This window comes from Syngnathoides biaculeatus, chromosome 18 (genome assembly GCF_019802595.1).
Source record: "Syngnathoides biaculeatus isolate LvHL_M chromosome 18, ASM1980259v1, whole genome shotgun sequence".
NCBI lineage: Eukaryota > Metazoa > Chordata > Actinopteri > Syngnathiformes > Syngnathidae > Syngnathoides > Syngnathoides biaculeatus.
Genome location: NC_084657.1, coordinates 9,439,949 through 9,463,679, shown reverse-complemented (window position 1 = coordinate 9,463,679; position 23,731 = coordinate 9,439,949). Strand labels below are relative to the sequence as shown.

Sequence of the window (23,731 nt, the reverse complement as noted above, 5' to 3'; positions counted from 1 at the left end):
TCCGCGTGCCTGTGGGCCACGAGAAGTCAAACCTCACAAACAGCTTGTGCGCGTGAGAAAGATATGCAGAGCGTCGGGTGTTAAGATTCCAACAAAAAAAAAAAAGAAAAAAAAAAACACGTTTATTTGTTCTGTACAAAGATGGCCGAGAGCCGTCTATCCGGACACCTGGTCTTCTCCCGCCGCGATCGGGGTCCTCCGCAGACCCAACGAGAAGCGTGACGTGCGCCACCGACAGCTCGCCTGACGCCAGGTCCGTATTCTACACGAGGAGAACACTGTGTGGCATGCGGTCACATCAGCAGGGATTCAACGCTAACTGAACATGATAAAGGGAAAGCGGGGCGGGGGGCGAGGGGTTGCGGTACGTGGACGCCCTCCTCGGCGCTCTACCGGTCCATCTCGTCCAGCAGGGGCGTGGCGTCTCCGGCGATGGACATGGGCGTGCTCTCGATCATGGGGCTGGGCGAGGGTCGCGGGGTCATCCTCTGGGCTTTCTTGCGCCCCTCGGCCTCCTTCTCCTTCAGCCACTGCTCGGCCATCTTGCCCCAGTCCACCGCTGCCGTGGAGCTCCCGCTACCCCCGCCGATTATGTTGCTGATGTTTGGCCTGCAAACGAGGGAGGAAAGAAATTACCGTAATTCCCGGTTTACAGAACAAGCCTCACCCAGTACATTTGGAAAGGAAATACCATTTGCTACATACAGCTGTGTAAAAGCCGCACATCGAAAGACGAGATATTTACAAAGAAAGACGGAGAGTTTAACGCTAGCACGGCTGTGCTAACGCTAGCGCCGTGCTAACAGGGCCGGCCGGGTTTAAAAAAAACACATACATGAGACATGGCAGTAACACGCTAGTGCAGCGCTAACAGGGCCGTACCGGTAAAAGTCACTTCCTCGGCACATATACCATAATTCCCGGCCTACAGAGCGCTCTGGTTACAAGCTTCACCCAATACATTTGTAAAGGAAATACCATTTGGTTCATACAGCTGCGTAAAAGCCGCAAGTGCTCACATTGAAACACGAGATATTTACAAAGAAAGACGGTACACAGAGTTTAACGGTAACGCTAGCAGCCCCGCTTAAAAAAAAAAAAAAAAAAAAACACTGGTAAAAATCACAGAGACACTGCAGTAACACGCTAGCGCAGCACTAACGGGTAAAAACGGTAAAAGTCACTTCCTCGGCACATATATTCCACAGGTCTCACTCTTACCTTTTCCGCTCGAGCGCCCCCTTGTGCCCGTTAGAAAAACATGCGCAAATTAGCCGTATCAACCGCAGGATTGAAAGGGTGCGAAAAAAGTCGCGGCTTAAATGCCGGAAATTACGGTACCGCCATCTGGTGGGCACTCACGGTGGCTGAATTTCGACAAACGATTCCGCAGAAACCCCGCGAAAGACGTTCTCCCAACATCCCGCGCGACTCACTTTGGCTGCTGCTGTGGCGTTCGGCCCCGCGACGACGACACGGACGGCGACGGCGTGCTCGACGTGTGGCCGCTGTGGTGGTTGTGCTGCGTCGCGTGCGGGTGCGCGTGTGCCGACTGGGGGGTGGAGCCCGGGTACTGCGGCGTGCCCAGCGTTTGCTGGCTGGGCGTCGTGTACGAGTAGCTGGGTGTCATGAGGGGCGTGGCCATCGGCTGCTGGGGCGTGGCAAACACCTGCGCGGGCAGAAACAGGAAGGAAGTAGTAACGCCACAGATGCTTGACACACAACGCGCACGAGGAGCAGGTGGGAGGGACTAACGTGATACGCCGAGGAGCTGCCGCCTCCGCCGGTGCTGCCTCCGTATCCGTACTGGCTGGATCCCCACTGCGCCGGCGTGGTGTTGGGATTCTGGTTCTGGCCCGTGACGGCAGCGATGGCGTTGAACATCTGCGAGGTCATGTTTCGCGGAAGGGCGTTGACGGCTCGTGTGAGGTCTGCGGAGAGAAAGGAGGCCGCGGGCTGACGGGAGCGCCGCGAGCCGGTCGAAGACGCAAAAGAGGTGGGCGGGACGACTCACCGGCGATGTTGATGTTGGCGGGCGTGGCGTTGAGGGAGGCCGGCGTGCGCGTGCGGCTGCTGTTGCTGTTGGTGGGCGTGATGCCTTAGCCGGAAAACAAGCACTTGTTTCGGGTTACTTGACATTACATTTCATTTTGATGAGGCAGAAAAACGAAAAATAAATAAATAGCGCCGTCCACTGCTGGAAGCTGAGCTTGGCAATACACTTCGTGAAGACGTTAGCATAATATCTACGATGCCATTTGTCTGCTATCATCATTTATCCGATTTTCAAGCAAAGATTTCCACAGTAGAACCGAAGAGTACCGTAGCTACTACAGAGCGCGCCCGGTTATAAGCCCCACCCAGTACATTTGTAAAGGAAATACCATTTGGTACATACAGCTGTGTAAAAGCCGCAAGTGCCCACGTTGAAACACGAGATATTTACAAAGAAAGACTGTGCCCAGAGTTTAACGCTAACGCTGGCGCCGCCCCCGCTAACGCCACGATAACACTAATGGTAGCTAGCACCACGCTAACAGGGCCGGTAAAAAAAAAAAAAAAAATAAAAATACCGGTAAAAATCACTGAGACACGGCAGTAACACGCTAGCGCAGGACAAACAGGGCCGGACCGGTAAAAGTCACGTCCTCGGCACATATATTCCGCCGGTCTCACTTTTACCTTTACCTTTCCCGCTCGAGTGCCCCCTTGCGGCCGTTGGGGGGTGGGGGTGGGGGGGGTTATGCACAAATTAGCCGCATCGCCGCATAAACCAGCAGGGTTGAAAGCGTGTGGAAAAAAAGTTGTGGTTTATAAGCCGGAAATTCTGGTAATTTTTCATAGAATAGCTGAAAATGTACTATATTATTCTCGCCACTAGCTGGAAGTAAACCACACCACGTTTCCGAAACAACCCAAGCATGTGGATCAATCAGTCTCACGCCAAGTGGTTCTTCTCACGCTTACCCGGTATCGGCTCCTGGTAGTGGTTTTTGAACCAGCGGAACAAGCCGTTGACTGAGGGAAAGATCTGCGAGCGGTACCTGAAGCCATCCGGGGTGATGGTTACGTACTCCACCCTGCGGACATTCCCAAGACTTGCATCAAAGCGATGCCGGCCCCATTGGACAAGGTCCTGTCAAGACGGCCACCGACCGTGGTTTTCCTCCAGGTTGGTATCCCAGCAGGAACTTTCCGGGCAGAGTTTTACAAGCAGAGACGAAATACGGAATGAAGGTCGGCTTTTCCCTCTTGGTCTTGACCAGCAGCTCCTCCATTTTCTGTCAAAACCAGATGAGAATTGACAAGCTCGTTACCACGCAGACACCCTGGTCTCGAAGTCCCAAATGTAGTTTCAATTCCTTTCTTTAAAAAAAAATCTAAATGAGCCAACATGTATTGATGGTGGGAGAAGAACTTGCCTCCTTGGCTCCTCCGTTACACTCTTGAAAGTTTTTGTGGCTCAGCAGGTCACGGGCGAACGACGCCATGGGTTGAATGAAGCGGGCCGTGATTTCATCCAAGTCTTCAAATTCCTGCAACGATCCAGCCGAAATCCTCACAAATGCAATACCACTCCGCGGGAAATTCCCTCCCCCACCCAGACGGCCAGCTCTTGGAAGGGTTCTGGTCATCCCGAACGTCTTCAACTTCAGGATTATGGCGGCAACTCTGGTCTTGGGAACCATAAGTGCGGCAGAAGTGTTTTCATAACCTTGGCCATTTCAGTCTCTGAGCTCTTCAGGCAGTTCCTTTGACTTCAAGACATGCACCGGGAGTTTTTGTGCGGCTTTCCAATTCAAATAGAATCAAACCCACCTGGACTCCAAGACTTTATACCAACCTGAACAGGATTGGCCGATATTTAGCATTTTATCCCGATTGGTTTTAATATCATAACACGCCCATCAGATCAATGACATCATTGATTGGAATTAGCTATTCATGCACTGTGTTGTCTGCGCTTTCAACCTCAAGGTGGAATTTTAACATTATACACCATCTCATCCTGTACTTTCTACTTTGGCTTCAGACCAGACCACTTTAATCCAAAAAAAAAAGAGAAAATCTCGTCTCGTTGCAACACTTTTTTTTCTATTATTGACATAACCCGACATTCATAAAAGTATTTTTTTGTAACTTTTAACCATTATTAGCGAGCGTAAACAAGCAGCATGTCGAACTCTTTGCGTGTGGTTGGACGGTGTTTGTAATTAGGAGCGTACCCCTTTAAGAGCCGAAGGTGGGCGGAGCCAGGTAAACTATCAGGAGATCGATTGATAGATTGGTTTCCATGTGCACTGAGAATGTCAGCCCGTCACAAATTTTACGCGCGTGATTTTTTTCGTGCTCGATTGTGCAGATTTGAGAGCGTGATCGCGCCCGTCAAGTCACGGTGACTGAAAATTCCACGACAAGCCAAATTTTTTGGGGGGAAATTTCCCAGACTTTCCAAAACCTGGAAAAGGCTACATTTCTTTCCATGATATTCCAGAAATTCCCTGACCCGTACGAAGCCTGTTCTAAAATCTGTGGCTCAGTAAAGTTGCTTAATCAAGGGGTGGGCAAGCCTGTTGAACAGCAACCTTGTCAGCACGTTTCCCGCTAAAGGGGAGGAGGGGACGTACCTCATTGTTGATCCAGAGCGTGTGTCCTAAGCTGAACGCGTTCTCTTTGCCTTCCTCTCTCACGTCCACATGCTGGTAGATGCCGTCGGCCACCTGGCGAACACCCGAAAACATGAGCGTTGCGCCAGGGAGCGGCGTGGGCTCACTTCTCCTCCTTCTTACCTTCCACGTGACGGTGAGGTGGTTTTCTCCTTTGCTGCTGGGTCGAATGATCAGGTCCCCCTGGGCCAGCGTCTCCATCATCTTTTCCGCCTGGTTAAAGCTGATGTTGTGAAAGTTGGGGTGAGCGATGACGCGCTTAATGTATGCTGCGTGGAGGGAGGAGACGAGTTAGTTCAGCCGAGATCAACGCGACACGGAGCGCGGCGACGGCCGCTCGCGCCGACTGACGTGTGCGCTGCTGTTTCTTCTTCATCTCCTCCTCGTGCTTGAGGTCTTCCGATTCCGCGTCAAAGTCATAGTAGGTGTCCTTGGGTAGCTTCCACTCGTTGGCCTTGTCCGACAGGTCCGACGTGCGACACGTGAGGTCCACGCTGAACTTCTCGATGTCGATCTTCATGATGCGGCAGTGCACCGTCATGCCCACCTGGGGGAGGAGAATTGTTTGGAAAAAAAGACGACGCAAAAGCGGGCGGGGCCAAAGCGAACGTCGGACCTTCACTCGCTCCTCTGGGTGTTTCACCACTTTGTCGCTGAGGAACTTGGTGGGAATAAATCCCTGCACGCCGTTATCCAACCTGGTCCGCACCCCGATGGCCTGGCCGGGACAGGAGCCGCTGTCAAAGTGGTTCCACACCTGCGGGCGCAAAGGCGACGCGTGACGTCGGACCGCAAGTGACTCGTTTTTCCCCGCGCAGAGGAAAAAGCCGCCCAGTACCTCGCTGAGTTCGGGGAAGTTGTCCTGCTGGCAGAAGGGACACTGCCACAAGCCCGTGGTGTCGTTACGGATGGCCTGGTCGTAGCTCTCCCCCTGGGGGCGCCGGTGAGCTATCCCGGTCACCACGCTTGTGATTAGTTTACCTGGATGACAAAACACGAGATCGGCAGACGAGCGGCTTGTTCGTCAATAGAGCAAAAGTGTCTCTTTACGTTTCTTTTGATCGGATGGAACGACGGCGCTAACGCATACATGAGATGACAGGATTTTAACATGATCGGCATCCGCAGTGATGCTTGAGCACACGTCTCCTCACAGAAGACCAAAACGTACTTCAACATTGTCCACTAGATTACGACTAACCCAAATGGGATTAATCGGCTTTGGCCTTTGACCTCCACACGTCACGCAAATGAGAACCCTTCAATAACCCGAACTCTTCAAACTGACGGGATTGTTTTTGTTTCCGTTACTTACTACTCATTTTCAATAATAGTGCGCGCGAGCTAACCGATGTAGAAGGTCTCTGGAGTCTCCTTCGTCAGCAGGTTGAAAACCTCCTCCGTGTTGGGGACTCGGTAGGGGACTCGCAGGTCTTTGTATCTGCAGCTCAGCTCGGCTCTGATGTCATAAAGCGTGATGCCCTTGTTGCCGTAACCCTGCGAACGAGAACGGAAGTGACCCGGGGGCGGTCGGCGAGCCGGTCGGAGAACCCGGCAGCCGGACGCGAAGCGGATCGTGACCTGTCTCTCGAGCTCCTCAGCAAAGGCGTCGAGGTCCAGATCTTTGAGCCGTTCCGGGTTCTCCAAGATCTCTTCGAGAGCGCCGGCCGGGTTGGCGTCCTCGGCCGACTCGTCGTACTCCAGCGCGTCCACGGCCATTTTGCGAGCCCACTCGTACGTCTCCGGGTGGACACGAGAACCGTCCAGAACTTCGATGTACGAGTCGGTACTGCGGAAGCAAACGGATGAGTCGCGGACAAGACGCCGGCAGGATAAGGGCGTGGCGAAAATGGCGGACCTGTCTCCCAGCGACGCCGTGTCAATCTTGATGAAACCGGCGCAGTTGATGAAGACCTTTGGGCCCATGTGACACATCGTGACCAGCTGCGTTCTGTTCTCCAGACGCGTGTTGTTCTGCTTCAGGATCTGCTCAAAGGGGCGGAACTCTCGTCAGCGCCGAGAGGAGCCGAGGTTCCCGAGGGGTGCCAAAGACGCAGACAGACCTTGAGCAGGTGGGAGCCCTTCCTCGGGCCCAGACCGCAAACGTACTGGACCAGACTCTGAGTGTGAGGGTGAGCGATGGCCCGGTTCACGTCCACGCCGACCTCGTTGACCCGATTGATGAACTCGCAGTAGAGAGCTGACAGCAGATCCTCCTTTACCACGTGCTCCTGAAATAAGTGTGGACGTTTGTGTTAAGTGAACACATTTCAATAAACAACAACATTATGGATCGCACATCATTGATTGGAATCTATAAAAGTCCATTCAACGTGCCAAAAGGCATTAAATGAGCTTGTAAAATCTTCCTATAGAGAATTTTCAGGTTTGCAGTCAAATGGATTTTCTACTTTGACAATGTTAATTAGCAAATACAGATATGATATGTATGATTACACATTTATTCGGTATAAAAAAAGATGCATGACGTAAATTCTCGGGCAGCCAAAGCTGTACTCTTCTCTTCGCATTCGGTGGCTGGATGAGGCAGAGAACTGTCGCAGGGTACAATTTAAAACATAAATGTGTTCACTCCATATTTATCACTTTTTATGCCATTTTGGTCGCTTTTTCCACATTGATTTCATCTTTCTCATCTGTAAATTGATTTAGCTCTGAGCGTGTGCCGCTTCTCTCCATTTCTCCCATCAATTCCACAGCGGCATCCCAGCAGTTAAAAAGGTGCCAGAATCATCTAATATGTGATTAAAGTAAAGTATTTAATTTGTTATTTTCTGTCTTCTGAGTACTTCACGTTTACGGATCATCCAGCAATTCTCCCTGGAATTTGCTGGGAGCGAAGCCACGAAGACGCGGGACACCGACTCACCTGCAGGGGGTGCAGTTTGAGGCAAATGATGTCTTCGTCAGAGCTGCAAACCTGAGCGTACTCCACGAGGGGGTCTTGGATCTTCCTGGCAATGGACACGGCCTGGCGCAGCAAGGGGGGGTAATCTCGAAAGTCCGTCTGCGCGGGACACGCAGCAGCGCGTCAGGTGGGAAGGCCGGTAAGCGACACCATCGTCCCGGGTGGGGCGCGTACCTCGGATTTCTTGCTGTTCATGTAGAGCGTGGCCAGCTCGTTGTCGACCATTTCCACGCCGACGGCCGGCAACGACGATTCCTGCTCCAGCTCGCCAATTGTTCTCTTGATGTCCTCCATGATCATCTGAGCATCCCTGCACAAAAAAGTGAGTACAATTTTGAAATTCTCGTTTTAAAAAAGGTAAATAAATTATAAGTGAGTGTTTACTTGCTAGTTTTCATGTACTGTGTAGCGTGTCGCGTTCAATATATGTCGGAAAGTAAATCCGTGACTAAAGATCCTTTCGCCTCGCCGCCCCCCAACGACCGAAATTACCGAAAATAGGAATTGGGTGTTTAAAAATGTTCATGGTGAGGGTGAAAGTGCAGTTGAAGTGTTTGTGGACGATCCGAGGACACAGGAAGTAGGCTGCGTGTTTTATTTTGAAGCCGTATTTATCGAGTGGCTAGACGGGATCACTTCCCTCTTGTGTTTCTCAGATCTTCCACCAACACTTCAACAGCATCTCCCCGCTACCGTGAACATTTTTAAACACGCATTATCATTAATAGCGTTGAAAAGAATGGAAAAAAAGAATAAATCCCAGCGCATGTGCTGCCTTTCAAAATAAGAGTGCACCTCCACGCCCTGTGCCTATTATAGTGCACAACATCACACCATTACAGTTGCTTGTGAATCAAAGTTTGGCAAGAAAAACAACAAATCCAACGAGCAACAGATTGCAGCCCAATCATTGAAAGTTGAGCCACCCCAAAATGAAGGTGATAATGTAAAATGTGTTAAAACTGCGCTCGGAGGAGAATCCAACGGTCTTACCGGTTTTCCCCGGCGACGGCGACAACGTGAGGCTTCTTGCTGGACAAAAACTTCTTGAGGTTTTCAAGGTCATTGGCCTTCGGATAGCAAAATGAGTGAGTGACGTTTAAACGCATCTGTTGAATTTTGTGACGTCCTGCGTTCGAACCTTCTTCTCTCGCTCGTCCTCCCTGAAGGCGTTCCTCCTCTTCATGAAGTAAGGCAGGCGCAGGAAGTCCACCACCTCGCCTTCACCATTGATCAGCGCACAGAAGACGGGCGTATCTCTGTCGTTAGGAAAACACGTCACAAACAAAATAAAATGGCAAATAAACTGTGTTCCCTCGGAGTTCATCATACACCGCAGACCTTTGACGTACAGGATATTTCCAATTTAAAGCCGCAGGACTTCAGTATACCATCACACTGCGCCAAAACAGGCCTGAGCTCGACTGGATTCGGAGGAGGCAGAGAGGGGCACTAACTAACCTCCAGCAATTGTCATTTTTCCATAAAATATGCCTGTGAGTTTTCTCATCATTTTTTGTTTGTACCGTAATTTCCAGCCGAGAATAAACCGCGACTTTTTTCCACGCGCTTTCAACCCTGCGGTTTATGCGGCGATGCAGCTCATTTGTGCATTTATTCTAAAGGCCCCGAGGGGGCACTCGACCGGTGGAATATACGTGGCCAGGAAGTGACTTTTACCGTGACCGTTTTACCTGTTAACGCTGCGCTAGCGTGTTACTGCGGTGTCTCAGTGATTTTTACCAGTATGTTTTTTTTTTTTTTTAAACCGGCCCTGTTAGCGTGGCGCTAGTGTTACCGTTAACCATTAAAACTCTCTGTGTACTGTCTTTCTTTCGTGTGTCAATGCGGGCACTTGCGGCTTTTACACAGCTGTATGCACCAAATGGTATTTCCTTTCCAAATGTACTGGGTGAGGCTTCTAACCAGGTGCCCTCTGGAGGCCGGGAATTACGGTATATGTTCGTGCTTTCTGTCCATTTATGTAGGAGTCGTTTGACGGTCCATAATTCTGGTGACATTTATGCTAATTTCCAGTTTCTTTTCACGGGACGGTTTGTTCCCTGAAGATTCATTTCTGAGCAGAGACAGCTCCACGATAAGTTTCATATTCTACATAGGGGCTTACAGCGGGTACTGCACAGCTGCACGTGTACAGTAAGTCTAATGCCAGAAGTAAACAAGAGCGTGGTAAGATGACTTCATTCACTCTAGTTCCTGTCAGAATAAGATAGCTTGCAATCGAAAGCGCAATTTGTTTTTTTCCCCATTGGAATTTCCGACTTCCTAGACGTAGTCGGTATTATCGGCCTGTACCTGCTGGGTGCATACGCCACTCCGAGAACCCTGATGCCTTTGCCCTGACTCTCGTCCATCAGGTCGTCATCTTCCTCGAGCTGCTGGTCTGGCCTGTAAGGAGACACTTTCAACCAGTTGTACAGTCGGCGGCAGCAGGACTGCAGGAAAAGACAATAACACCAAGTCACTCGGCTTGTCGGCGACATCCTTGCCACCACCATCACCCCGTTAGCCTTGCACAAAGGCAACAAATCTGTAAGTACCCGTATGATGCTCTCTTTGGCTTCAGCAATGAGCTTGCTCTTGAGTTCTTTGGCCATCTGGGGGTAAAGGAACTGCTTGAGGGATCTCTCGATGGCCAAAGTGCGCTGCCTGTTCCATTCCTGCACTTGATGGCTGAACTCATCTCGGTAGTAGAACTGCTTGATCTCCTCAAAGTACGTCTGGTCGCCCGCATACCTGAGACGGACGGGGGCCAGACTCTGCTCACCAGAGGGTCTCCTCTCCTTTGAGGAATCGCAAGGGTGACCTACTCACCCTTTGACTCCGATGAGGTCGATGCAGATGTCGATGGACAGCAGTCCCTCGTCCTCCGCCAAGCACATCTTCAGGAACTGATCTCCGTTGAGCTCCTTCACCGCCTTGTTCTTCAGATACTTGAAAGAGTAGGCGAAGTGGGCCTCGTCCACCTCCTGCGTGGGTATAAAAAAAAGAAAACGAGTGAAAGGTCATCCTTGTCAGCCCTCCCTGCAGTGCGTGAGTCAGACCTTTTTGCCCTTCTTGGTGGGCTTGATGTTGATCTTGGCCCTCTCCTGGAAGGTCTGGCGCAGCACGTGTCTGACCAGCGGCTCGCGGGCGATCTGCATGGCCACCATGTAGCGCGTGCCCTCCAGGACCGCCTCCGGGCTCGGGAACTGGCTGCACACGTAATCCTTGGCCAGCTCCACGGGCTCAGCGGGGAACTGCTCTGTCTCGTGGCGCTGGTAGCTGTCTCGCAGATTCTCACCAAACTGCTCGGGCGTTAAGCCAAATTTTTTAGCCAGGCCGTCTGCGAAGAGGATCCGAGATGATGAAACTTGCCTAAAACCGTCTCAAATACCAAGAAAAAGCAAACATACCAAGTCCTACGCTCTGACAAATACTGTACATGTCCCTGCGGGATGCCAGTTTGAGGTCTGGACCCTTCTGCTCCTCCTCCTCTTCTACCTCCACCTCCTCCTCCTCGCCTAGAAGGAGAACTTACGGATTACGTCTCTGAAAACTACTTGAACGTCTTTCATAAAAAAAAAAAAACTCAGCACCCACCATCTTCTGTGACTTCCTTGATCTTGCGCAGCCTCTTCTTGCTGGCTTTGGCCGCGTTCTGCATCTTGGGAATGTCTCGGCCGTAGTAGAGGAGGAAGTGGTTGTACACGTCACTCAGCTCCTCCAGAGTCTGGACGTCCTTCAGCCTGCGTCAGAACCGCAAACTTGTGCGTTTACTAGGCCTCCACGACAGTGAGCAAAAAATGATTGTGATCTTTTTTTTTGTTTGCTTAATTTGTCGTATTTTCACGATCGTAAAGGTTTTAAATTCTCGGCCACATTAGATGCAGGAAGCAGAGCTGGAGGTGGAGACCAAAATCCGCAAATATACGGGTCAGCGAACGGTGAACTGCAAAATGGGCAAGGGCGCACTGTCCACACACACTGAAAGAAACGAAGACGCACCTCTCCATATCAGCCGTGTCCAGCGGGCGAATTCCGTCAGCCAGAGGCTTGTCGGGGTCGGCGGAGATCTGTTCAAACTGGTAGGACTGCATTTTCTGAAACAGGCGAGTGAGGTTCTGCTTGCGGGTCTTCAGCTGGGTCCACTGGTGGAGGAAAACATCCGCAGATAAAGTTGGACAGACTTTCAGTCCGACGATGACATTCCGTGTTGTCTGGATTTTGGATTCGAGTGATCGATCACGGATTCGCGATAGTGCTACTACGATACCTTTTCATCCCATTGCCACACCTTCCAAAGGTCATTGATGTTCAGTTCTGGTTCCACATATTCTTTTCTGTAGAACGCTATAAACGGAACCTGTGTGTGTGTGTAGGGGGGGGAGGCAAAAACAAACAAAAAAAAATGTTGCAGCTTTTCTGTATTGTTGTTATTATTAATATTTTTTTATGTGCAACAAACCAACCACAGCGTTCCAACAGCCTCCGAGCCAATGACAAGCAACCTTTAACCCTTAATATTCTTTTGCGTTAACCTGGAATAAGTTTTAGCATATAGGTGGAGAGCGGCTACATATTTTATTGTAATGATGATCTAATCTCCGTTTAGTATGAACGAACAAAGCACTTGTCAACGTTTTCGGAACTTGTGTGTCAGTCGATGTTTCCAGACAAACCTCAAACTGTTGATTCCGCATGAAGTTGAGCGCCTCCTTGATTTTGGCGATGGTGCTGGGGCCTTTCCGGCTGAAGTTTGTCGTCGTCCCGCGCTCCAAATAGTCTGTGCTCTCCTGTTTGCAGATGAGCAATATTTCAGTGATTGTCTGAGGCGCTCAGTGGTTCGCGTTCCCCCTTTTGGGGCGGGGGAGGGGGGGGGGCTCACTAACCTGAATGGAGATGGTGAGCGTGGAGAAGCCGTGTCTAAAGATCCACTCTGCCTCCTCCTCCAGCTCCTCGTCCTCAGCCAGTTTGACAGGGATAGATCGCAGCTAAAGATACAATCGAGATCGTCCGGGGACGTGTTATGATGACTTTGAGCTCTAGCATTCGTACATTGTTTTGATTACAACGGAACCAGAAAAAATATACATCATAAGTTAGAATCCAGCATCACTGTACGCATTTTCATCAGCGCCAAAGTTCAGCTACAGTTTTTCCACTAGCTAGAAACGAAAATCCGCAACTTTTTGGCAACTAAAAAAAGTGAATAAAAAAAAAAAATACATTTTCACCAAAGAGAGCGGGAAGGCAGGACAACTGTCGCAAACCTCCTCCGCCACACGACGCTGGCGTCAAGTGCCAAACGACAGCTGTGCCTGGCGATCGCACATCACATACTGAGTGATTGGACTTATAGATGCAAGGACTGGCCTGCAGAACTATTTAATTCTTATTGATCACATTTCTGAATTACCAGTAGTAAGAACCGGGTCCAGAAACAGGATGTAGGAGCGTGATACAATATTTTTAAAAAAAGACTCGCTTATTTGAAGGGCTGGTGAGAAGTATACGTACCGCTTGTGTACATTTTGGCCATAAGGTACACTTTTTTTAATCCACAAATACATGGTAAATATATTTATGTTTTAACATCAAACGTAATATACTGTATGTCCCTTTAAACGAACAAATCTGTCTCTCTCTCTCTCTCTCTCTACAGAAACAGAATGTACAGCTGGAGTTATTACAGGGCATAATATGTACTCTGGATATCCACTACTTATATTTTCTCTCCAACAATTTTATTTACCTCACTAGTTTGATTGGCTGCATCACATGTACATCCACCATGGTGAGGTGGCGAGACGGGCACGTAGGTACGTCCCGCCTCGTATCGAGCGACTTTGCTGGAATGCGGAATTCCAGTATAAGGGGGAGAAAACTCGGTTTCTGGCTTTAAATTTTTACGTTAAAAAAGCGAATAGCGTAACCATGACCTATAAATGCTAAGAAAGTGAGGAGGTTCGGGTCTATGGAGACAGCGTGAGGAAAGTGAAAAGTAGAATCCACCTGAAACCTCTCGGGCATGTCGGTGGAGCGGATCTCGTTGTCTTGGTCGGTCATGTGACTGCTCTCCAGCTCGCTGGGCTCGTAGAGCTCGAAGATGCTCTTGCGGCCCTGCCTCCGCTTGGTCTGCTTCTTGGGCCGGTCCCAGCCCTCTTCGTCTTGGTCCTCCTCTTCCTCCTCGCCCTGGTCATAGGCGTCGACGTCGAATTCGGCGAAGTCGAAGTCGCCGCCGAATATCTCCTGCGCCTCTTGCAGAGCTCTGTGGGACCGCGAGAAGCGCGGATGGAACTGTGACATTCTCGCACTTAAAAAGATCCAAACTAAGCTTGTTGGTGCTTTTAGATTCAAATGTGTCTTGTAAGACAAACGTGTACAAGACCAACCACTTTATAAAGTACTTAACACGAGTTAAGAATACTTGATAAACATAGTACTTGACACTCACGCATCTGTGTATCCAGAGAATTTCTTTCCCCTTTTTTTAGTGATGGGCTGGCCGTCATCATCCACGATAAAGTCGTCAATATCTGTAATATCAATATATAGTATTCGAAAAAAAAAAAAAAAAAGACATTACATGTTTTAACATTTCAACTTCAGATATTTTGCACGACGTTCGAGCGGTTGGCAGATTAGCGCGTGTCCCTCAATGTTCCGAGTACCCGAGGTCAAAGCGGATCTCGCCTGTGCCGGCGATGAGTTTGTTCCCGGTTTTCCAAAAACGCGTCTGGTTCGCTAATCGCCGACTAAATTAGCCCCAGTGTGAATGGTTTGTTTATATGTGCCCAGCAATCGGTTGACAACCAGTTCAGGGTGTATATCCCACCTCTCCCCCAGAGTCAGTTGGGATAGCCTGCACGCCCGGGACACTAGTGAGGATAAGCTATAAGGAAAGTGTGGTCCCAATCCACTAGAAGGTTTCTACAGCTTTAAGCCATCACTCGGAATGTCCCAATGACCCTTTTTGCACTTGAATTTAAGGATCTGCCAACAGAGTCCCAATCTGATAGCTCGAGTATGCCTTGAGGGGGGGGGGGGGGGGGACATCAGAAAATCACACGATCGACGCTGACTTTCGATTACGCAATCGGATCGTAACAGCTCTACATATTGCATTTATTACAATTGTAGTTTTTGAATATGAGGGATTTCTACACCGATTGTATTTAAATATTCATTAGCTACACTCGAGAGATTTTTCTTCAGGACTTGAACGGGCATTTTAAACAACAGGCCGAAGTTTGACTATGAAAGAAACTCCCGCTTTACCCGACTCCTCGTCCTCCCCTTCGTCGTCGTCGTCCGCCTGCTGGAGCGGCTCGTGCACGGCCTCGCCCTCCTCCAGCTCACCGTCTCCGTCGCCGTGAAAGATTTCGTCGGCGATCAGGTCCTTCTCGTCGTCGTCGTCGTCATCCAGCGTTTTCACGCGATCATATTTCTTCTTCTGCAGTGCGAGACGGGAGTTGGGGCGGGGGGGGTTTCTGGCGGCTTATGAGGAGAAGCCAAGCGGGGGATAGAGAGACGCTTACCCTCCTTTTCACTTTAACACCCAAGTTTTCCTCAATGAGGTCGAGGTCATCCTCATCCAGGTCGTTGTAACCTGTGGGGAAGGTGTCAGAAGAGTCGTCCGACCACTTTACCACATCTTATATCTTTTTCATAAGCTTGGGTAAAACAGGAATAGTAGCCCCCCCATTTACTTTATAATCACACCCTCACTCAAAACTTTTACTGATGTGTGACGAACTTCGCTTCTTGCGGCGATGCCTGACTTCCTCCTCTGAGTCGCTGCCGCCTCCGCTCGCGCTCTTCCGACCCCCGCCGTCGTCTTCCTCCTCCTCTTCCTCGTCGCCGTCATCAATCAGCCCGCGCAGGTTGCCTCGCTCGTCCTGGTCCTCCATGTTCTCCTCTTCTTCCTCATCTGCGGGGGGGGAAACAGTTCACGAGCGTACGCCGCGCATCTCGCGCCGGATCGCCGTCGACCGGTCTCACCGTCTTCCTCCATGAACCTCTGCGTCTTCTTGGGCTTGAGGTCTCGCTCTTCAAACTCTTCCTCAGACTCCTCGGCCTCGCTCTCGATGAAGTCCGACATATCTGCTGCTCCTGCCGATCCAGGCTTGTTCAGTCCTGTAATGCAGACCTTGCCAAACACGGAAAGTGCATAATTAACAATTTCATAACAATGCGTTGAGTACCGTTACACTGACTTAAATGATTAATATTCCTCCGATTAAGGGAGGCAAGTCCATTTAATATCTCACAATTATTTGGGATGAAAATATTCCGAGTAACAAATTAACACTCATTTTACTGCGTGTGATAAAATGTGACTTTACAATGAAAAAAAAAAAAAAAAAAAGACAAGCAATCGCGTTTTCGCAATGCGGACACCCATAAACAACTGACACACGGACAAGCCCCGGTGCCTGGGGGGCGGGGGGGAGTCACGCTCAGGATCTTTGACATGATTGTAAACGTGACGTGATTCCGCTGAACATCTTGACACGAAAGAAGGGACCAAGAATTCAACGCAGATTCTTTGATCGATGCAGGCGCTCGTTTAGCACGCGAGCACCGATGAGCTCGCATACATCTGTCATCGCGTTACGGCCTCTTAAGGTCCACAATTTTTGTCTGGAATGCGAATGTTGCGTTTAAACGCAAAAGAACGAGAAGATTAAAATTGCAGCAGAAAGGAGGCCTCCCAGCGAAATTCCCGAACGCTAGCTCGAAAAGGAACGCTAGGTTAGCACGAGTGCAAACGACAACATGAAGAGCCATCTTGGAACAGGGCCCCCCCCCGACCGTCACCGACATCAGCGGATCGTTCGGCGGGTTCACGACGCCAGCAAAGAAAAGAAACGGGACCTACGCTTTCGTCTCGCTGTAGTCCTGACTATCGCCAAAATAGCCGGAGAACCCCCGCTAGCTGTGTTTGTGTGCGCTCGGGGGGGAAAATGGCGGACGACGTGATGACTTCCGAGATGCCGGAAACGACTTCCTCCCTATTCCATCGCACGCTCCCGCCCCTGCTGGCTCATCCTCACTTCACAAGTCCGTCAATATGTGGTGGGAATGTCGGAGATCAGCAGAGAGGATCCACCAATCCGTCTTCTACGCATGCACGTCAATGGACTGTTGAACGTCATAAAATGACCGCATGCGATCTGCGCAGAGTTAACGCGTGTCGTTCATTCCGGAAACACACAAAAAAACAACAACAACAACGTATGTCAAGTCATCTGATGATGACATAGTTTTCAGACAGTGAGACAAAAAAATGTACACAATATGTGTAAACTTCTCCTTTCAACCGTATGCAATGTGCCCTTACCCATTCGCGGTTCACCGTTGGCGGCCCCGCATATTCGCAGACTTTGCTCTCCAACATTTTTCATTATTATTATTGATTACCGGATTTGCACAAATAGACAAGACGCCAAAATAGATGTAGCGCCTATTTACAATGAGCTCCAAAATTTGCTTTTTTTTTTTTTTTTTTTTTGGTCTGCCTGTGTAGGACGGCAAGAGATCCTCGGTCTCGCAAAGCATGTTGGGAGCACGTAGAGGTTAAAATACATGTTTTGTGTCAATTATTTTGTAAGTCATTTTTAAAAAAAATTGTTTTATTACTTGCTAGTTATGCTATGGCATGATAATTTTCAGTTGAGTAGTCAGTTGTGAGGCCCGACGTAAGCTTCTGCTTTTTGATGTAAAATGCAATTTTTTTTCACTATCTTGTGCTATTAAATCATAACTTACATATACAATAATAAGAATGAATGACTAAATTAAAAATATAGATACATATAATTAAAACGTGCTGACATAACTGCTAACATTGCGTTACTTCATCGGACAAGTCACACAAGTTAGTCGAGTCTCCATTTTGGAGGATATATAGGATTTTAAGTGCATTTTATTGTTGCAAAAATATGGTATTATTTGTATTATTGGGGGATTTTTGTTAATTTGCATGGGGTGCAAGGAACATAATCCCCACCACACGAATAGCGGGGAAACACTGTACTGAATTTGGTTGTTGAAAAATTCATATTCTGTGCAGCTCGTCCCGGACTACAATGGGGGTGAAAGTCCATGCTTAATTTATGGGTTGTATGCGCAGGCATGTGACGTCTTCTGAGAAGTGGGACAAAAGGAAGTAAGTGACGTCGTCGACGGACTGAATGACTCGCAGCGGCTGTCTCGTCACGGCAGGAAAAACCTGTTAGGAAACATTCTTCAAGCAGATCTTTTGACTCGTCGAGCTTGGCTTTCTTTCCTTTTTTTTTTTTTTTTTTTGCTCTTTCCTCTCCTTGGCGGTCCGGCACGATGAGCTACACCAGCCGAGATCCGGACTTCTCCGCGGACTTCTCTGACCTCAACTCGCGTCTGCGCCCGCGCTTGAGCTCCAGCGAGCAGTTGTACTGTTCCCTCAGCAGAGTGCAGTCCAGACCCGCTCAGCAGCGAGCGACGCCGCGCCGCTCCGCCTCGCTGTCGGAACCGGAGGACGACGGCCCGGACGCTGCGGACGGCTGCGGTACCGACGCAGACCCGTGCATCCTCGCCGGAATGAGCCTGGGGGACGTGCGTGAGAGGGGCGACTCAAGTCCCGATCCGCAGTCGACATCGGAACCCGACGGAGACCCGCGGCACCAGGGGCGCTCCGAGTCTCCCACCGCGGACGGGGGCGAGTCCCCCTTCCAGAGGAGCTACATGACCCTGCCCGACCTCATCAACGGCGGCCGGCCGCTCGGCAGACGCAGGACCCTCGGACACGTCAATGACACGGTACGGTACAGTCCGGTACAAAAATTCAAGATTACATTTGTCATTTGGATTTTTCACTGCGAGATAAATAAGTGACGTCAACTCGCACGAAGGGGCGGGGCCAAAACATGAACGCTTTGGCACCCTTTTGATCATTTATATACCCGTCTACCCCCAAAAGACACACGAGAAAAACTAATATTCGATATTTCAAATGTTTTGAGGAAGATGTTTGTGGAAACTGAAAAACGATTTCGACATTCCAAAGACTTGGATGGAAAGAACTTATTACGCAATTCAAAATTGCTCAAGTGGTAACTTGATGCAGGTGGGGGGGGGGGCAAAGTCTTGAGTTCACGTGAACCAAAATCCTGCAAAATTGGTCAGTGAAAATGTTTCTTATTCATTTACCTCGTAAAAAAAACATTTATTGTAAAAAACATGAAAAATTGGATATGAACATCCATCCATCCATTTTATGTGGCGCTTATCCTCACGAGGGTCACGGGGCGTGCCGGAGCCTCTCCCAGCTGTCAACGGGCAGGACACACCCTGAACTGGTCGCCAGCCAATCGCAGGGCACATAGAGGCAAACAGTAGTGCTCACGATCACACCTTGTGGCAATTTGGGGTCTCCAATGAATGCAAGCATGTTTTGGGGTTGTGGGAGGAAACCCGAGTGCCCACCCAGTGGACTTGGATTTAAACTTTGCTCCTCAGAACTGTGAGGCTACCACTCTAACCAGTCGTGTCACTATTCTGCCCCATTGTAACTAATCGGTGTAATTAAAAAAAATGTATTGAATAAGCTATTTTGATTGATTACCTATAAAATTTGTGATTTAAAGTTTTTTTTTTTTCATGTGCAAAATCAGCTGGCGCATTTAAATAATCAAATGTGAGCGAGCCTGAAGCTCCAATTTTTGCCCAGGCCTGCCCAAAAAGTACAAGTTTGAAGAACCATTTCATTGCAATAATTAGCCGCAACCCGCGTGGGGATAAGCGCAACAGAGAAGGGGTGGAATTTCACATTTTGTCGGAAGCGGAAAGTCCAACTAATGTGAAAGTAGGACTGTGAGTCCTCGCTATGAGATGATCCACAACGCGAATACCCAAAAAGTAGGACTGCAAGCAAAGACGTGACCACCGATCGTTGTTCCAGTTGAAGGAGGTGCGTCGGGAGGTGGAGTTGTCGCGCAGGCGCAGCATCAAGCTCAAGGCGCAGGTGGACAAACTGCAGCAGAGCCGACAAGGACCCGGGTGGAGTCAAGACCGAGAGAGGGTAACACTGCGTGCGCCCGCCTGCCCGCCGCGGCAAAATCTGACGGCACGTGCGGCGACGATGCGTTCAGGTGACGGAGGAGATATTGTCCATCCTGCGGCTGATGCAGACGATCCCCGAGCACCAGGGGGGGCGCGCCCCGGAGCTGCCGCCCCCCGGAGAAAACCGCCTGGACGCCGCCCTCGCCCGGCTGCAGGACATCGCCCGCAAGATGGCCGTCAGCGGCATCACCAAAAAGGTGACGCAAAAACTGCTTTTCAGACGTCCGCTCACATTGCCATAGGCAACCGTAGAAATATTAATCGTTGACATGATCTTTTTTTGAACTTATTCCCTGCTTCGGCTTCGTTTGCATTTACGCACATCATATTTGCTGTCTTGAATGAACGATATAGTACGTTTATTTAACTTTTGTCCAAAGACACAGGCCCATTCATCTATTATCTACCGCTTTTCCGGGTCGAGCTGCGGAGGGAGTAGCTTCAGCAGGGCTATCCAGAATTCCCTTTCGCCAGCCAAGTCAGCCAAGAGACATAGTCTCTCCAACGTATCCTGGGTCGTCCTCCGGGTCTCTTTCCGGTGGGACGTGCCTGGCCGGAACACCTCACCAGGGAGGCATCCGGATCAGATGCCCCAGCCACCTCATCTGGCGCCTCTAAATGCGGAGGAGCAGCGGCTCGACACTGAGCCCCTCCCTGATGACCAAGGTTCTCACCCGTTCTCTCAGGGAGAACCTGGACACCCTGCGGAGGAAACTCATTTTGGCCGCTTGTATCCGGGATCTTGTTCTTTCGGTCACAACCCACTGCTCGTGCCCATAGGTCAGGGTAGGAACTTAGATCAACTGGTAAATTGAGAGGTTCTCCTTTCAACTCAGCTCCCTCTTTACCACAACGGACCGATACAAAGTCCACATCACTCCAGACGCTGCACTGATCTGTCACGTCGATCTCCCGCTCCATTCTTCCCTCACTCGTGAACAAGACCCTAAGATACTTGAACTCCTCCACTTGGGGCAGGACATCATCCCCGACCCGGAGAATGGCACGCCACCCTTTTCCGACCGAGGACCACAGTCTCTGACTTGGAGGTGCTGATTCTCATCCCGGCCGCTTCACACTCTGCTGCGACTTGCTCCAGCGAGAGCCGGAGATCATGGCTTGATGAAGCCAACAGGACCGCATCATCTACAAAGACCAGAGATGCGATGCCAAGGTCGCCAAAACCGGACACCCTCAACACCTCGGCTGCGGCTAGAAATTCTGCCCGTAAAAGTTATGAACAAAATCGGTGACAAAGGGCAGCCTTGATGGAGTCCTACTATCACCTGAAACAATCAAACAATCAGACCTGCTTTTTCCATTTAGCAGACACAAGAAACACTTGACTCACATCAGTCATTTTCTATTTACCTGGAAATTTCTCCTGAAAGATTTCAACTCCTTTAAAAGATTCTCATTGGAATCTGTGAGGTCCTTAACGTTTTCTTACTCTACCTTTCCAGTGTATTGAGTTTTCTCTCCTGATTTGCGAGGACTTAAGTATGAATCTTCTCATTTGCTGTGACAACTTAGTAGCTTCTACTCAAGCTCTTGTTCCTTTGATTGGATTATTACAAAAGTTGCTCCCTTTCAAGGACTTTGTGACTTGGGACAACGTGGACGGGGGCAATCCGTAGTCACCGTAACAAGCGGCGAACGCGTGAAAATGAGTGTCATCTTTTGCGTAACGTGAAAGGCTAAAAAAAAAAAAAAAAAAAAAGTAGAGTTCTGAAAGGAAAGGTTTCCAGAGGCAAAGTACGTTATGCCGCAAAGAAGAACGTCGAGCCTCCTCCTGGCATTGAGCGATGCGGTTTGACCTGTTCCAGCCGACGTGAGAGGACACTAGCTAGATGCTTTTTTTATTTAGGTGTGTGTGAGAGAGATTTAAGCGCCTTGAGGGGAACCTGGCACGAGTAACGCGGAAATATTGAAAGCTAGCAAGCCTCTAACGGAATGCGTGACTGTGCCTTTAGGACGCCAGGTCGCCTCCGGGAGCCGGCGGTTCAGAGGACGGCGCCCTGCTGCAACAGGCGCTGCGGGATCGGGACGACGCCATCGAGAAGTTAGTGGCGCGGCCGGCGGGCTGAACGGCGAGCCGTCTGCCCGCGGTCTCCCTCTCACGGTTTGCGTGTGCGCCGTCAGGAAGAAGGCGATGGAGACGGAGCTCCTGCGCAGCAAGTCGGAGATGATGCAGCTCAACAACCAGTTGCTGGAGGCGGCGCAGAAACGCTTGGAGCTGTCTCTGGAGCTCGAGGCCTGGAAGGTGAGATGGTACCGCTCGGGGAGCCGCCGGGTGGTACGCGGCCACGTCGGCATTTGCTGAAACCAGAAAGACGTCTCCCCCGTCTGCCAAAACCCAAACCTATAATCGTTTGGCTATTAAAGGCACGCCCGGCGACGCCTTGTTAAAACCTACAGGGAGTGACGGCGTCCTGCCTGTCGACCTTAAAAATAACCGCGCCCGCCTCAGCTCGGAATCCGCCGTAAATGTTGTATGGCAAAAATGTTGTGGCATGGAACGTTAAAGGTCCACTGTCACGAAATTCATGATATTTAGTAGCTGGAATGGACCCGTCCGTATTTTCACCACAAAACATAATTTTGACATTTATGGCTTTTTGTAACTCCCGCCGTGAAAATCCTCTCGAGGGATTTGTTTTGGTGAAGAAGCAGGAAGTGACGTCACAGCCAGTAGCGCACTCAGGCGGGTTCGTATGTTTATACTAGTTTTACCTCCGGGAAGGTAGCTCGTTGTTCCTTCGCGTTAGCCAAAATGCCGGCTCGTTCGATTGCTGGATATCGTTCGAACACTCGGGAGGATGGATTCATTCTTCATACTTTTCAAAAAGACCCAGTTCGTTATGAAAAAATGGAAAGGATGAGAGCTTCGTGGGTTCCATATGACAGGTAGCTGTTTATAGAGAGACTAAAATAAACAGTTTGGGGGCGGGAGGGGTGGGTTGTAATCCTCTCAGAATGTAATAAAAGATCCGCGTATGTTAATCAGGGGTTGCTAAATGTGTCGATGCACCCACTGAGCACGGCTCCGGCCGGGCTGGCTCGTACATACTCTGGGAGTCTGTTGTGAGGTAGAAGTGATCCGCATATCATCTTAATCAGTGATTTCCAACCTTTACAGAGGCAAGGCACATATTTTACAATTGAAAAATCCCCTGGCACACCCACAAAAGCAAATGTCACCAAAAACGGATCGATTCATTACTGTATGTACTAAGAGGATTTTTTTCTGTTCTTTCATTGTGCCTCAACTGGCACAAATAGATGAATAAACATACATTATTTCCTGGAATAGATGTTTTTTTTATAGCAATTACATAAAATTGGATAACTTCCCACGGCACGCTGTTTGGGAATCACTGATCTAAATATGCGCGTCGGAAGGCTAGATCCGTCACACGCTCACCGTCGCGGATGCACTTACACGAGGCAAGGTCGACTTAAACGAGATGTCCGCAGCCCAGCCGGCGTCCTGACCGCGGCGTCGCCGTTTTCTCTGCTGGCGTTCAGGAGGACATGCAGCTGTTGCTGCAGCAGCAGCTGGTGTTGCAGCAGCAGGTGGAACAGAGCCAGAAGAAAACATCCCGCATGGGCATCCTGAGGAGGAACAAGGCACCCGTGCAGCGGCCCGCCAACTTCCCGGTGGCGCCCGGGCCCGCCTCCCCCGACTCGCCCGTCCACAGCCCCACTTTCTTCGGCCGTCCTCAGCTCTCGCCGACCTGGAGGGAAAAGTGGAAGAGGGGCAACGGGGGGCGGCCCTCGCTGCAGGAGGCGGTCCAGCGGAGGGACGACGACGGCTTCCACGCGGTCTCGCTCGACTGAACTTCGGAGGTTCGGGGCCGCGCCGCTAAGTTGACCGACGATTTTGATTTGACTACAGATTAATGATGAGCAACATGAACAATTTCTTAAATGTTTACACGAGCGTGACAACTTACTTTAGCTTCCTTTGTCTCGATACACACAGAATATGTATATGTGTGATTGTTTGCTTCGGTTACGATTTTGTAAA

General features: G+C 49.9%; 2 protein-coding genes across 4 annotated transcripts; one reads left to right on the top strand and one right to left on the bottom strand.

Annotated features, from left to right (window-relative positions):
* Positions 1 to 80: 80 nt before the first annotated feature.
* supt6h (SPT6 homolog, histone chaperone and transcription elongation factor) lies at positions 81 to 16,757 on the bottom strand. Of its 2 annotated transcripts, none has more exons than XM_061802658.1 (37): positions 16,481 to 16,757; positions 15,601 to 15,735; positions 15,356 to 15,529; positions 15,138 to 15,208; positions 14,878 to 15,052; positions 14,054 to 14,135; positions 13,612 to 13,867; positions 12,489 to 12,590; positions 12,279 to 12,392; positions 11,873 to 11,962; positions 11,605 to 11,747; positions 11,200 to 11,345; positions 11,013 to 11,120; positions 10,662 to 10,942; positions 10,432 to 10,586; positions 10,158 to 10,353; positions 9,913 to 10,052; positions 8,738 to 8,855; positions 8,590 to 8,666; positions 7,771 to 7,906; positions 7,558 to 7,695; positions 6,731 to 6,898; positions 6,526 to 6,653; positions 6,249 to 6,456; positions 6,017 to 6,164; positions 5,506 to 5,648; positions 5,284 to 5,424; positions 5,019 to 5,214; positions 4,791 to 4,936; positions 4,629 to 4,721; positions 3,423 to 3,536; positions 3,157 to 3,281; positions 2,968 to 3,080; positions 2,015 to 2,098; positions 1,756 to 1,931; positions 1,437 to 1,669; positions 81 to 609 (listed from the first exon to the last, which is right to left on the bottom strand). In XM_061802658.1, the coding sequence occupies exons 2-37, from the start codon at positions 15,698 to 15,700 to the stop codon at positions 390 to 392; spliced, it is 5,238 nt and encodes a 1,745-aa protein (XP_061658642.1). In that variant the 5' UTR covers positions 15,701 to 15,735; positions 16,481 to 16,757; the 3' UTR covers positions 81 to 389. The 2 variants fall into 2 exon arrangements, with proteins under 2 accessions (XP_061658642.1, XP_061658640.1); XM_061802656.1 differs by having other exon boundaries at positions 15,601 to 15,748; positions 16,481 to 16,754.
* A 366-nt stretch (positions 16,758 to 17,123) lies between these two features.
* bicdl2l (bicaudal-D-related protein 2-like) lies at positions 17,124 to 23,667 on the top strand. 2 transcript variants are annotated; one of them, XM_061802667.1, is made up of 7 exons: positions 17,124 to 17,770; positions 18,048 to 18,399; positions 19,541 to 19,660; positions 19,731 to 19,898; positions 21,675 to 21,763; positions 21,844 to 21,964; positions 23,230 to 23,667. In XM_061802667.1, exons 1-7 carry the CDS (start codon positions 17,718 to 17,720, stop codon positions 23,539 to 23,541), a joined length of 1,215 nt encoding a protein of 404 aa, XP_061658651.1. In that variant the 5' UTR covers positions 17,124 to 17,717; the 3' UTR covers positions 23,542 to 23,667. The 2 variants fall into 2 exon arrangements, with proteins under 2 accessions (XP_061658651.1, XP_061658649.1); XM_061802665.1 differs by having other exon boundaries at positions 17,125 to 18,399.
* The last annotated feature ends 64 nt before the right edge of the window (positions 23,668 to 23,731 follow it).